The sequence below is a fragment of the Sciurus carolinensis genome, chromosome 12 (assembly GCF_902686445.1).
Source record: "Sciurus carolinensis chromosome 12, mSciCar1.2, whole genome shotgun sequence".
Classification (NCBI taxonomy): Eukaryota; Metazoa; Chordata; class Mammalia; order Rodentia; family Sciuridae; genus Sciurus; species Sciurus carolinensis.
This window is the reverse complement of record NC_062224.1, coordinates 18,305,933-18,321,521: the sequence shown is the minus strand read 5'-3', so window position 1 is coordinate 18,321,521 and position 15,589 is coordinate 18,305,933. Positions and strand designations below refer to the sequence as shown.

The 15,589-nt window shown below is 32.2% G+C and overlaps 1 protein-coding gene across 1 annotated transcript in view; it reads left to right on the top strand.

Moving 5' to 3' along the window:
* The window catches only part of Upf2 (UPF2 regulator of nonsense mediated mRNA decay), a 106,723-nt gene that overhangs the window by 47,427 nt on the left and 43,707 nt on the right, over window positions 1-15,589 (top strand). The window contains 3 exon segments of the mRNA XM_053743280.1: window positions 4,039-4,147; window positions 12,476-12,589; window positions 14,864-14,980. Of these exon segments, the coding sequence (XP_053599255.1) occupies window positions 4,039-4,147; window positions 12,476-12,589; window positions 14,864-14,980 (340 nt within the window).

Below are 15,589 nucleotides of genomic sequence, written 5' to 3'. Positions count from 1 at the left end.
TGCTTGGTGTTGTGTTTTAATACTGGAAACTGATGAGCCCTCTCATACTGTAGTCCCTTTCAGACTTGCATTCTTAGGAAGAAAAGATACACAAAATTCTTAAACCAGGACTTGCATTGAGTAAGCATACATGTATATATTTTATTTGTAACACAAAGGATTTTACTTTGTGAAGTAATGAGTAAATAGTCAAAAGAACTTGAAGATTTAAATAGGACAGAGGTGAAATTTAGTATCATCTATCCATTTTATAGAGTATTCTGAGAAAATAAAATATCTGACTTTGCTTCTACATGACCAATTCTGGAAGAAAAAACTAGGATAACTAACTATATGAAAAGACTTTAAAGATTTAAGCTAATCCTGAGAATCCTTAATATATTCTTCAATGTTTCCATTAGTGCATTATACATAATAGTAGGGTCATTTTCTTAGACATGTAAAAAATCCCTATTAAAGCTGAAAGCTCTTCCTGTGTTGTTATAGTTTGCCAACTGTGCTTGAACAGATAGCACAAACTGTTTTCCTTGAAAATGGATAGCTATACTACCTATCTTTGAGGCTAGGAAAAAGCTTGGGCAGTAGATTGGGCTAATTAGAAGGGAAGTTTTTTTTTAATGAAGCAAAGTATAAGTAACATACCAAGGAATAGAGTAAGGAAATGACATAGGTTTTTGTTTTGGTTTTGGTTTTTTGGTTTGTTTTTTTTTGTTTGTTTGTTTGTTTGTTTGTTTTGGTGGCACTAGGGGTCCAACCGGGGTTGAACCAGGGTCGCTTAACCACTGAGCCACATCCCCAGCCCTTTTTAATTTTTGTTTTGAGATAGGATCTCACTCAATTGTTTAGGGCCTCACTAAATTACTGAGACTGACTTTGAACTTGCATCCTCCTGCCTCCTGTTCCTGAGCCAACTGAGGTGGCCACCATACCCAGCATGTAAGAGTTTTTGATGCCAAGTGTTATGATCTCAAACTTAGTTTAAAAAGAAATACAACACAAAAAGACAACCAAAGTGAAATTTAGAGAGCTGATTCTTAGAAAAATCTAAATACAGAAGCATCTAGAAGATATATTATGAAGAAAAAGAATAGTAAAAATTTTAAGAAATGGTCAGATTGATATGCTAGCAGTGTTTAAAAGTCACGTTAAAATCTCAGTGAAACATAATATTTGGAAAAAGATAATACATTTCTAGAATTGGCTCAAGACAAGAGTACCCCCATAGATTAATGATTATTGAAGAAAATATAAGAAGTTGTTAGTTAATTTCATCTTAGACTCCATAGCTTTAGCTTTACTGAGTTCTTTTAGTCCCATGGAGCAAGAATTTTCTCTGTTATGTGACTAGTTCCAGAGCATAGAAAAGAACATTTGGCATTTCATGTGTGAAGAAATAGACTAAATCTAACAAAAAGGAGCAAGAAATTAAAAGTATTAACCAATCTCATTTTTGACTGTTGATAGAAAAATTAAACTAGCAACACTAGCAACTCAAATGAATAGTATATTTTAAAATAAAAATCTGTCATGATCAAAGATTGATCTTAGGAATGGACAAATACTTTAACATGGGAAACTTATTAATATATGTAACACTAGTTGGGAAAATAAGAAACTATATGAATATCCCATCAATTGCTTAAAAGGAACATTTGATAAATTAGCTTTGTTTGATAAAATACAAAATTATAAAACATTCTTTTTGTTTTTCCTCTTCATATTTTTATTGGTGCATTATAGTTATACATAATGATGGGATTTATTGTTACATATTTGTACATTCAAACAATATAACAATATAATTTTGCCAGTATCACTCCACAGCACTTCTTCTCTCCCTCCTCATCTTCCATCTCTGATTCCTTTCTTCTACAGATCTCTTTTTGTTTTTCATGAGATTCTTGCTGCCTACCCCCTATCCCCCCACCTTCTTTCCCTTTTTCTTCTCTAGCTTCTACATATAAAACATTCAGCCTTTGACCTTCTGAGTTTGGCTTATTTCACTTAACATAATGATCTCTATTTCCATACATTTTCCTACAAAGGACATAATTTCATTTGTCTGTATAACTGAATAAAACTTCATTAGGTATATTTACCAGATTTTCTTTATCCATTCATCTATCAGTGGATACCTAGGCTGGTTTCATAGTTTGGCCATTATAAATTGTGCTGCTGTAAACATGGGTATGCATGAATCACAATAGTATGATGACTAATTTTTTAGGATAAATTCTGAGGAGTGGTATAGCTGGGTCATTTATTATTATTATTATAAAAATGAGATGATACTTCTTTAATATAGGGGAAAATATCCTAGATTAATATACTAATAAAGATATACTGAAAAGTGAGATATCAGAGACATTCAGTTACACAACAAATTTATGTATGGTGCACATACTTTGTTCCAGACACTATTTTCAGTATTTATCAGAGTACCTTACAGCAATACTTTGTTTTTGCAGTATCAAGGAGTGATATGACTCATGCTGTGTACATTTTTCCTGCAAAAGAAGCTTAACCTTTCATGGATAAAACTTAAAATAGTTTAAATAAACATGTAAAGTTTAACATTATGTATTCTAATGGTGAAACATTTTGAATCTTTATATAATAGTTATAGTTTTCACTGTTTCTTTGAAGAGGGATAAGATTCATTTTAAAAAATTAAGGTACCACTAAATAGCTCCCATACTGATCTGATATCTATTCCCTAATTTCTGAAATGATTATAATATCCACCTCATAGGGTGCTTATTAGGATTAGCAAGTTGAATAGTACCTGTAAGATGCCTGGGACTGGGCCTAGCATATTTGTAAAAACTAAATAAATGGTAATTTTTAAAGAAATTAAAACAATCAAAGAGGAATACAAAGTTTTGGGAACTTTAGGCATTAGTTTCATCAGTTTCCTTCCCTTAACCCCATGTTTCAAACGTATCTCCATTCTTCCTTCACTGTGGCCCTTCTGTCTCAAGGTCAGTCTGTTCATGCTGGAAACTTTGCAGATGTAATTTTAAACCTTTCATGATATGTAGTCTTTCTGGTATTAAATTGTTTTCATGCACTCTTATATAGGGATATATTTGGGAATAATTAAGACTTGCAGTATTATTTGATTCTGTTATAATTAACTTCAGGCTGTCATAGTTTTAGCTTATGTTGTCTACATTTTACAGTTTTTAGCTTCCTTTCTCTCTGTCAGCTATCTTGCTCTTGTCAGTGTTGCTGCCTTTGTTAGTTTGTCACTGTTTCTCATCTTCAGCCTCTGATCTGCTAGGTGTTGAATTATTAAGTAATCAAATTTTATAGAATAATATCTGGCAAGAAAGAAAAATAAGTTTTAGTTTGTATGTTGATTCTGATTAGTAGTGCCTGCCTAGAGTTAAGCTCTTGTATCTTTGACCTGTGGTTAAGTAGGATCTAGAGCTGCATCCATGTTTGATGTGAGAGTGCTCAGACAATGGAAGAGGTGCCACATATTGCCATTGATTGTCTAAAGTAAGATCCTGTATGAGAGTCCACATGGGTTCTGTGATAAGTGAAATATATGTCAGTGGATTTGGGGATAATTATTTTAATATCTGAGATCAATTTTTTTGGTTCTTGGTCATGTTCTTACTTTAGACATTGAGATTTCCAAATAACTTACCCCAAACTAAATGAAGGAAATGGTTTGAAAGGGCTCTGCCTATTTTAGTTACCATTGGGTTTGTTTGTTACTGAGTATTTATGTGATAAAGCTATGTCAAAACTTAATAATTGTTTCTTCACTTAGTGTCTCATATTTTATCAGAATTAAGTATGTAGTCAGTTTTCAAATGTGTGACAAATGCACTGAATGGAAATTGTCAGATTATTAGTAAACTTTCACAAGGCTTGTTGACTTTCCAGACACTTCATGATGGCAATAAATAGGCATGTTAGTTTTTATAAACATTTAATGTGTGAATATATCTGAGAAAGTTTAAATTTAAAAATGAATTTTTTCCAGTATGTCTTTCCTTTTACACATATCACATATAACTTTTGCAGGTTGGATTTGCTACCATTTTATGCAAGATTGGTTGCTACATTGCATCCCTGCATGTCTGATGTAGCAGAGGATCTTTGTTCCATGCTGAGGGGGGATTTCAGATTTCATGTATGTATTTAAGTATTTATTTTGTAATATATATATTCTTGTAAGTTGAGTGAGGATTCTTTAAGACATAATTGTTTTATTGGTAAGTTATTTTTGAAATTTGATAGTGGTATAACAGTGCAGAATGTGTAGGATTCTGAATTTTTGAATGTAAATTTATTTAGCAATGCTCAAAATTGATAAGTGATATTTCAACTGGGAAGGAAGCTGTCTTTACTACCTTGTTCCCCCATTGTAGGAACTGCACTTTTTACTTTTATAAATTAAAAATGTTTTCTAAAGTCAAGACAGAGGCCTCATAGGTGGTCCCAGAAGAAGCAAGATTGACTGAAGAGGTGGGACTTGCTGCATAGGGTGTCTCTTTAGGTATTGGGTGTGGAGTATAAAATGTACCATAAATTCTGTGATCTTAAATGCTGCTTTCACTCATGTTTATTGATTCTTACCTTAAGAATCTTTACCTTGGCTAGTGATGAGTTCTTTAAAGAGCCTGCTGGCAAATGTCAGGGGTCTGTTACCAGACAGCAGATGACTTCCCTTCCTTTCCTGTCTCAGGAGTCTAAAGAGACTACATGTTAGTGGTTCTCCCAAACCCTCATTACCCAGCCACCTTGTGGCAATGAGTTTCCAATATAGACATGATTGGGTAAAAATGGTACTGCTAGAGGTGACTGAAAGTCAGCATTGGTAGACTTTGGAAAGACATGAAATGTTAAGTGTTTACATTAGCTGGTGGAAAAATTGTGTTTACAAAATTTAGCATTATAGTAAGCGAGTGCAAATAAAGACAAAATGTTTGCTGTCCTCAGTACTCGCTTTACTGCACTCATTATAGACAAATCAGTAGTATTGCTGACACTCAGAGAAGAGCAGATAATTCCTGAGATAAGGAACTTCATGATACATTTGGGGAAACAAGGCATAAATATTCACAGAAGCAAGAAGAAAATAAAAATCTAACACTTAAATATAATAGATGTAAGGATTGCATGCTTAACTAGCAAATGAATTATGGGACAGTAAGTGCCTTGAGTTCAGAGGAAGGAGAAAGTCTCAGGGGCAGAGTGATCTGTAAATCCTTCTTGCTGTAAAAGTTAATTTTGTTAGTATGAGCTTTGTGGTTAAGATTTTTCTGGGCCAGTTTTTGCCAAAACATTTCAGATTTTCATAACTAATATTAAAAGCAAGGTAAGGTATCTGTGTTTAGAGAAGTTTGGAAACACTGAGCAACAGTAAAGTTAAATGGTTTTTTTTTTTTTTTTTTTTTCTATTATAAGAATTCTCAAAACTTTAATAAGATAGTATGCTCTCTGACTCCCCTGGGAGGGACGTGAGTATGTATTCCTGTAAAGAACACACTTTGATAAATGCTGCTAGTTCAGGGACAGATACATCAGAAGTCACATTATTCTTGTTAATGTGTTTAATCCCATTGTACAGACAAGGAAATGTTTTACTGGTTGGCAGTATAAGTATGATATATGAGTTGTATAAATACACCTCTTAGCCAAACCCCAAATTAAATGAAGAACAAGTTTCTGGACTATGCATAATTATTACATTTGGTGAATCACTTAAAATTAAGAAAATTTTATCCCCATACACTCCTTTTGCACACTGAAAATTGGGGTGGGAGTTGGGGTAATCAGCATTTTTATTGTTACTCTTGCAATGCTTCCTTACAGTAGGAACAGTATGAGAATTTTAGGAACACACTTTTGGAACCATTGCTCTCAGGAGAGAAGAAAGGCATTTTTGAGGTAACTGATCACCACTTTCTCCACCAGGATCTGTTGGTTTCTAATAGACTATAATATGTATAATATGTCAAAATACACTATACTGTCATATATATCTAAAAAGAAATAAAAAAACAAAAAATAGGCCATAAATATGTTCAACACTATTCTCAAACGAAAGCAAAATAACAACTGCTAAAGAAATGTCTCATGAGGCACAGTGGCCCATACCTTATAGCCCCAGCTACTAGGGAGGTTGAAGCAGGAGGATCACATATTGGAGGCCAGTCTTGGCAACTTAGACTATATCAAAATAAAAGTAATAATAATAAGGGCTGGGGATGTAGCTGGGTACTGTTGGGCTCAATCCCCAGTACTGCCAAGAAAAAAAAATTCTGTCAAACTCTCCACCCCTTCCACACATGCACGCTGTAGCCAACCTCTTTCTTTTCCTTCTTACTTGTATGTTTTAGAATACATTTTTCTCTACTTCTCATAAATTTGCCCTTTGATTCACCATCATAGCAGCACCTTCACAGAGACCACCAACATTTTCCTAAGACTGTTAGTTGATGTCCCTGCAGATTCTAAACTGTTGGACTCACCTGCTTTTTTAGGAAACCATCATTCTGATTCCACCACATCTTAGCATTATAACTTTGGCCAGTTTACTCAAGTATTCTAAACCTGTTACCTTGTCTATTAAATGGGGATAATAAATATATCGTTTAAAATGATTGTTCTTAAGGGTTGAATGAGGTAATACATATACAGATTCTTCATATAGTACCTGAACACAAATATCATTATCATAATAATTGTCCCTTCTCTACCAGCCCTCTTTCCTGGTTCTTTCTTATGATTATATTCTCAGTCGTCTTCACTGTTTTTCTAGCTGAGTTTTATTCGTTGGGATTTTCTTGTTGTTCTTCCTTCACTCTCCTTTTTGATGGAACACATTGTACTTGGGCTTCAGTTAACATCTGTTTTCCAACAAACCCAAATCCCTAAATGTATATCTCTTAGCAAAACCTCTTTCTTGGTAGTTAGAAAGTTTTTAGGTACTTCTAGCTAAATATGTCCAAAAAACCAAAATCATTATTTTTCATCTTAAAAATGTCTTTATCTTTTACTTCCTTGAATCTGCTTCTGTAATCTCCAGAGAAACATACAATCTATTTTATCCAACTGTTAAGAGGCCTCTGACTTTCAAGAGTCAGTGTTCACTAAATTCCCTAACTCCTTCTTTATAAAACATCTCAAACCTAGCATATTCTTTTCATACCTGCTGCCTCTGTGTTTTATTATCCATAGCTTGAGTTACACTAGGCCTTTTAACCAGGTTTCCCTGTCTCTTTTATCTAGGTACTAAATACTGCCTTAGTCTTATACTTCCACTTGCTTAAGAACCTCACTTGATAAGTGAAGATGGTTAACAAAACTATATGAAATGTCTCTGGTAGTTAAATAAATTCTAGTTAAAACAGTGAGTTTACTAATTTGGCAGATTACTAAAGGCAACAGAAATGAGAAACCAACATTCTTGTATATTTATTCAGGTAGAACTTGAAGTGGCATTTTGGCAATATTTTTCAGGATCCTTGGAGGCATTCATACTTTGAGTAGCTCAAGAATCTGTCCTAAATAAACAGTTCTGTATACCAAATGCATTTATTTGCATCAAAAATTGTAATGAGAAAAAAATGATCATCTAAAAGCCCAACAGTAATTAAAAATGTGGTTAGATAAACACAGTGCTGATGAGATAGAAAACCAGTTTTTATTTTTACACAAACATTTTCAAATTATAGAGAAAATACTTTTTTTGGAAATAAAAGCAAGATTAAAAAATCATGTATAATAAATTTATAGGTATGTTAAAATGTTTAGATAGTACAGAATAGAAAAAAAATTACATGAATAGATTAACAGTGACTGTCTTTGGATAATGAAACTAGGAGGAATATTTTTGCTTTCTAATTTTTTCTGTTCTTCAGATTTTCAGTATAGTCTGCTTTTTAAAAACAATTTTTTTAAAATTGTTGATGAACCTTTATTTTGTTTATTTACATGTGGTGTTGACAATTGAATTGAGGGCCTCACATGTGCTAGGTAAGCACTCTACCACTGAGCTACAATCCCAGCCCCTAGGCAACGTCTTTAATGATAGAAGAGACAACTTTTTACGTATGATCAAATCACTCTCATTTGTGTTTTTTAATTAGTGAATTTTTTCGATAGAAAACCTTTTTATTGATTAAAATTGTTGGCCACATACCCCAAAGTTCTTTATTTAAAATTATACCACATATTTGTAATCGTACCAAATACTTTATGTACATCATAGAACATAAGTAAATAGAGGGCTGGGGACTGTAGCTCAGTCATGGAGCATTTGTCTGGTTGTGTGAGGCGCTGGGTTTGATCCTTAGCAAAACATAAAAGTAAATAAAATGAAGGCATGCTGTCCACCTACAACTATAGAAAAAAATTTTTTTAAAAAGTAAATAAAGGGGCTGGGGTTGTGGCACAGTGATAGAGCACTTGCTTAGCACGTGTGAGGTACAGGATTCAATTCTCAGCACCACATAAAAAATAAAGATTTGGTGAAAATATTTTTTTAAAAAAGGAAACAAAGTTATAAAGTAAAGTATATAAATAGAAATTCCAATTCCCCCCACCCCATACACATACATATCCCAGTAGATCAAGAACATTGTGCATTCCACTTTTCAGATCACTGGTCCACAGAATAAAAAAAGAAAATTAATTTTAAAGAAAGATAAGTTTACTTTATAGACTTAGTACTCATTACATGTTTTTTAATACAGTAAGTTTTCAGAAAAGTTCATTGAATGATTGAATAAATTTAATGTAAAACATTGATCAAATTATGGAGGAAAGGAAGTACCTCCTTGGTTGAGTATCTATCTGGCCCTTTTAGAGAGGTCAGTGGGTTCTTCCTAAAGGGAAATAGTAAATGGTAGACATAAGTCTTTATTGTTTATGAGTTAACATATCCAGGAGGTTTTATTGACGTGTACAGATTTATTCAGTTCTTTAAATTTCATCTGTCTTAACAAATGAGTTGCAAACAACATTTTTACTAAGCTTGATTGATGAATTAAGTAAAATCTTACAAGAGCCATTATTGAGCTAACAGTATATAGAAAAGTGTACATCGTTATTTCACATTTAGTTTTGCAGAAGCATTTCGACATATCTGATTATAAGACTTCAAGAAATGAGAGTGACCAGTACTGAATGAGGAGTTAGAATAAGGTAGTCTTCTTTTACAAGTTACAACCATTTGAAGTGTTTTCAGTTTTATCATTTGAAAATGAGAGAGTGGAACTGGGGTTGTAGTTCAGTGGTATAGTCTTTGCCTAGCATGTGTGGATCCCTAGGTCAATGCCTAACAACTGCAAAGAAGAAAGAGAAAGGTTGAGGGAGAATATGAGATAATTGGTTTATAATACTTCATTTAAAACTTCTTTAATTTTGTAGAAGCTGAAAAGTTGACTTCATAGAATTAGTGAGTAGAATATTGGTTACCAGAGCCTGGAAAGGTTTTTTTGGGTATGGGGCAGAGATAGAAGATGGTTAACAGGTACACAGGAGCAGTTGGAGAGGAAGAATAACTTCTAATATTCTGTAGCACAGTAGGTTAACTATGGTAAACATTTACTAAATCAATTAATTAGATTTCAAAACAGCTAATAGGGAAAGGGGGTATAGCTTAGTGGTAGAGCATGTACTTCGCATATAATGGGTTCAGTCCCCACCCTGACCCTCTGAAAAAAAAAAATCCTAAGAGACATTTACATATTGTAACATATGTTAAAAATATGATAGCCCATAAATATGTATAATTACTATAAGTCAATTAAAAGTTTTAAATGTATTTTTAAAATTCTATGATTTTTGCCATTTTTAGGTAGGTTTTCCCTTTGTAATCTTAAGAAGAGTTAATGTAAATACAACTGTGGGTAACACAGTGTGTTATGTATTTTGAAAACTATAATGCTCAATAATACTTAAAATTGTCTGGTATTTCATAGCAGTTGTTGAAAGAGGATGCCCATCCAGAGTCTCCCAAAGAGATTAGAAAAAAATCAGTTCTAACACTAAAAATAGAGCTTCAGAATGGAGTTTTTAAAATGCTTTCTTATGCTTTTCCCCAATATTCTCTTGACTATAAGAGAGATGCACACTCAATGTAATTTTGAAAATATGTAAAGTAGAAAAAAGGATGGGGGGAAAACAATTTGATCAGTGAACAGCAAACCCTGTTAACATTTTGGTATTTTCTTTGCCCTTTTTTCTCTATAGTTTTTCATGGATGAATTATACTGTATGTACAATTTTCTGTTCTTATTTCTCACTTAGAAACACTTTACCTTGTCATTTAAAACACTCCTTAAACATCATTTTAACTAGGTGCAGTGGCACATACCTGTAAACCCAGCTACTTGGGAGGCTGAGGTAGGAGGATGGCAAATTTGAGGCCAGTTGACAACTTAATGAAACCCTGTCTCAAAATAAAAAAAATTAAAAGAGCTGGAGATGATGTAGCTCAGTGGTGGAGCGCCCCTGGTTCAGTCCCCAGTAGTACATAGGAAAAATAATCATTTTAAAGGTATAACCTCTTTTGCCCTGTATAATAATTGATTCGTATCAAGGAACTGTAGTCACTATCATCATTATCATGTCCTAATATTTATCCTTATTTTACCAAGTGGAAAGAAAGGTTCAGGGAGTTTATGTGACTTGCCCAAAACCATAATATTCCCCCAGATGACACAGAGTGCTGATACTCTGACTAAAGATCTTTTGCTATTTCACTTTGCTGTATATATATATAAAGGTTAAATATTTTATCTATTTGTTTAATCTGTAAACACTTAGTGCCCATGTATTACATATACAAATATACAATATAGATAAAATTAATAACTAACTTTACTGATATCTTTCTTGTTCCAAGCACTGTTTGCTGTGCTTTACTCACTTAAAACTCACAACAACCCTATTAGCTCCATTTTACAGAATAGGAAATTAAGGCACAGATTTTAGATATCAGCTCATAAGATGAAATGTGAACCTAATAAAACTGGTCTAGAGTTCATACTCAGTCTACCCTCAAAAGTTCACTAAGGTAAATTAACAAAAATTTTATGTGCCGTGCTTATTAAACATTTGTTTTTGAAAGGGTCTTTATGAAGCCCTCTTCTAAATTGTAAGGCTAAAAACAGTTGTTTATTCAGTATTTCTTTTTTTTAACATTAAAAGCGAGAATCTAGTTAGTAATATTTTCTATTTGTCTCTAGTCTCAAAAACTGTTTTGTGTGTGTAAATGATGTGACTAAAATAAAATTTTGGGTCAGAGTTGAATTTTTGTGATTTTATTTGATTTTGCTAATTGATTGTTTCGTTGATGCTTTAAATTCAGTTAGAATAAACTTCTAGTTTGCTTTGAGTTTTTAGTAAATGTGATTTTGTGTTGAAAATAGGTCCTTAAAAGTGAAGATGTCAAATTCTATTAAAGTATTAGCTACTTGGGTATATAAAAGTTTAGTTTTTACATGAATGACTATCATTAAGTTCCCTGCTGCTAGTGAGATTAGATGTTCCTTCAGATGGGGTAGTGCAGTAGAATTCTCAGTTGACTGGACAATTAGAATATTTGGATCTTAGTATCCATTCTTGGTCATTTGATAGCTTGGTGGGGTTTTTTAATAACTATTTAATCAAAATGATAACTGTAATTCCTTTCTCAGAATGTTCTTATGTGGGAAAAATGAGTCTTCTGGAAAGATTGCTTAACTAATTAAAGGTGCTACCATATTGTGGTCATTGTTGTTCAAATAAAATATTTCCAGACTGTAGGTTTGATTTTCTGATAAAAAATATAATTGTGAGGGTAAACCTAATTGCATTTATCTTAATGTGTCCATTCATATTCTGCTGTTTTAATGGGGTTTTGTTACATTATATATTCTTGAAATGTGCGCCATAAGTAGAGGACTTAAATTTGCAAAGGATTTGAACTTTAACATATAACAATGACTGATAATAAAAAAACAACAGGGATTACATTGCATGTTTCACTGTAGTGAATTAATAATTTAAAATGCAGCATAATTCCAGTAAGTTATAATAGTGTTTTTACTTAAGTGAACCTTTGGCATTTATATTTTTAAAGCAGCATTTTCATAAAGTGTGTTCCTTATAACATTAATTTTATGGACTATTAAATAATAGTGGTTAACATTTCAAAAGAAGGGCTTATTTTGTCGAATATATTTGAGTAACTTTGATTTAAATTAAGTTAAGGTTTATTTAAGGACTTCTTAAAGCCTGAAAAAACTGCAGTTTCCCCAGATTATTTGACCATGAAATGTTTTACAGTGCACTTCTTAGGACTTCCTTTGCACTACACAGAGCATCGTTTTCCAAAATATAGTTACAATACAATAGCAAGAAATTATGCTCCATTTATTTTAAATATTGGGAGTAAATTCAAACATTAACGATTATTACAGAAATTGAAAATGTGAATTAAGCACTTTTTTCTCTTAATTTGTAGGTACGAAAAAAGGACCAGATTAATATTGAAACAAAGAACAAAACTGTTCGTTTTATTGGAGAACTAACTAAGTTTAAGATGTTCACAAAAAATGATACACTACATTGTTTAAAGGTAAGTGCTGAATTGTTTGTTTTTAATATAAAAATATAGTTTTAAGTTATAAGTAGTGAATAAATTGAAATAATTAAATATTTGATTAATATAAAGAAGATAGGAAAAGGACTGGAGAAGTACTCTTCACTGGTAGAATGCTTGCCTAGCATGCTGAAGGTCTTGGGTTTGATCCCCAGTACCACCAAAAAAATAAAAATACAAAAGAAGTAGAAGAAAGAATTAAAAAAGAATATTAAACATATGAGCAAGAAAACAAATAATAATGTGGTAGCTATAAAGACAGCTATATTAATAACTGCACGAAACATAAAGGGATAAGATAACATCTATAAAAAGCCATAAGAACATAAGGATTTGATTAAAACAACTGTGTGCTATGTACAAGAAACCTTTAAATGTAAACAAGAAAGGTTCAATTAAAAAATTGGATAACTATACAATACTAATAATAATTAAAACCAGTTTCACTAAACTGTTTTTCAAAGTAAATTTTAAGTTGAAAACATTAGAAATAAAGGGTACTTCTCAATGATGAGAGGTCATTTTAATGGGAAAGTGTTACTTGAATCAGTATGCATCCAGTAACATTGCTTTAAAATATATAAAGCAAAAATTGGCAAGTAATTGAGAAATAAACAAATCCATAATTATAGTGAGAGATTTGAAAATACCTTCAGCTATTAAAACAGGCAGAAACAAATCCTTAAGCTTGTACTACACAGAATTTGACAATACATTTACCAACCTTCATCTAATTGACACAACAGAATTTATAATCTCAGATATACATGGATCATTTACCAAAATCAACCATAAAGTCTGAAAAGATTTGAGAGGATTGAAATTTTTGAGATTTTGGGTTTTGTCCACAATGAAATTAAACCAGAAGTCAGTAACAGTAAGTAACTATACGTAGTAAAACTGTTGCAGAAAGATAAAATAGTTCTGCACCTGAAATTGATCATTCTTTTACTAACATTGTTTTTCTCTGTAACGTATTTTCGACCAACTTGATTTTCTTGGGTTTTAATATGTATATCACACAAAATGTATCTCATGAATTCAGGTACATTTAAAACACCCCAAGTTAAGCAAAAGTAAACAAGTGTCTTACTACATGGTATCTTAGAATGTTTAAAATACCAATAATTGTCAGGCATGGTAGTGCACACCTCTGATCCCAGCTGCTCCAGAGGCCGAGGCAGGAGGTTCTCGAGTTCAAACCCAGCCTTAGCAATTAGTGAGGCCCTAAGCAACTCAGCGAGACCCTATCTCTCAATAAAATACAAAAAGGGATGGGGATGTGACTCAGTGGTTGAGTGCCCCTGAGTTCAATCCCTGGTACCAAAACAAAAACAAACAAAACCAATAGTCATTATAAATATTCAAGGAATTAAGTTTCCTAAACTTTCTTGGAGCATCTCAGGAGATTGGTAAATTTAGGGCAACTCAAAACAGCATTATAAAAGAGATTATAGGAATTTTTGAACACTGTAATGGAAAGGAGTCATGCCATGAACTATTTAATATTGTATTCTTAAAAAATGTAGGAAAGGTACACATTTCTTGATATAGAAATTCGATCTCTTAAGAATTCATTTTAAACAAATCCATAATTATAGTATGAGCACAGATTTATCTGCAGGTCATTTATTATACCATTTTTGCCAAAAATGGTGGTAATATATACTATATGCCTTATAAATTATGCCATAACAGGATTTTTTAAAAGGACATGAAAAATACTCATATTAAGCTAATAAAACCAAGTTATTAAATGATATGTCTAAGTCATTTTTGGTTATAAAAAATATGCACAGAAAAGATTGAGAGGATAAAAATTAAAATGGCATGGGAATTTGTTTATAAATTGTATACAATAAGCAAGTAATACTTATGTGGTAAGAATTTTTCAACATAAATGTTGTATGGACCAAAACAAAATCATTGAGAAAATGTTATCTTTGTATGTGGCATGTATTTAAATACTTAACATCTAATAATAAATGTAGAATATAGAAAGGACTTTGACATAGTTTCTATATATATATGAAAGGAAATACATTAAATATATTGAAATTTCTTGATAAAATTTTATGGTACAACACAAAGGTACCCAGCAATGAAACTTACTAAAGGATATTTGATTTTGTTTTTTTAACCTTTGACATTTTATAAGTTGTTACACATATTAGATGTGTATACTATTTTCTTTCTCTGCTAGGAGTAAAATGTTGTCTTTGTAGTTTTTTATCATTCTTATTATTCCAGATGCTTCTATCAGACTTTTCTCATCACCATATTGAAATGGCATGTACCCTGCTGGAGACATGTGGACGGTTTCTTTTCAGATCTCCAGAGTCACACCTGAGGACCAGTGTACTTTTGGTAAGGGCTTGAGAATCCTGGTAAGAACTTGAGGTTCTTGATTTACTTCAGGGAATAAAATTATTGCCCAGTGCTGGTCATCTTCTTCTGCCACATGAATACAAACATTTCTACCTAAATTAGAACATTTCATACAATAAATTACCATCCTGGAGAGCTATAGGAATTTTTCTCACTTGGTTATTAGTGAATTCACAATGTTGTAAAGGGGAATTAAGTTGAATCCATAAAACCAAACAAATTATACAAATGAATACATACTCTAGGTTAGAATCATCTTTGTTTTTGCTACATCTCAAGCCATTATTAATGTGTCATATAAAGTGTGAATTTAAAATGATAAAATTAAATTTTAAATTAAAAAATCAAAATATGAATGAACTTAAAAATTTAGAAGACATTATTTCTTAAGCTAATTACGATGTTGACCTGACCATTTCAAGTTTATTAAGCATTCACGTTATTAGGTTTATCGATAATATCTAAGCATTTGCATGCAGACTTTGAGGAGAGAGAGAGATGTGGTAGGAGGGATATTGGTATTAAAGAGAGTTCTGGTGTAGGAATCCCTGGGCATGGACTGTTAACTCTATCAGTGTATTGCATGGC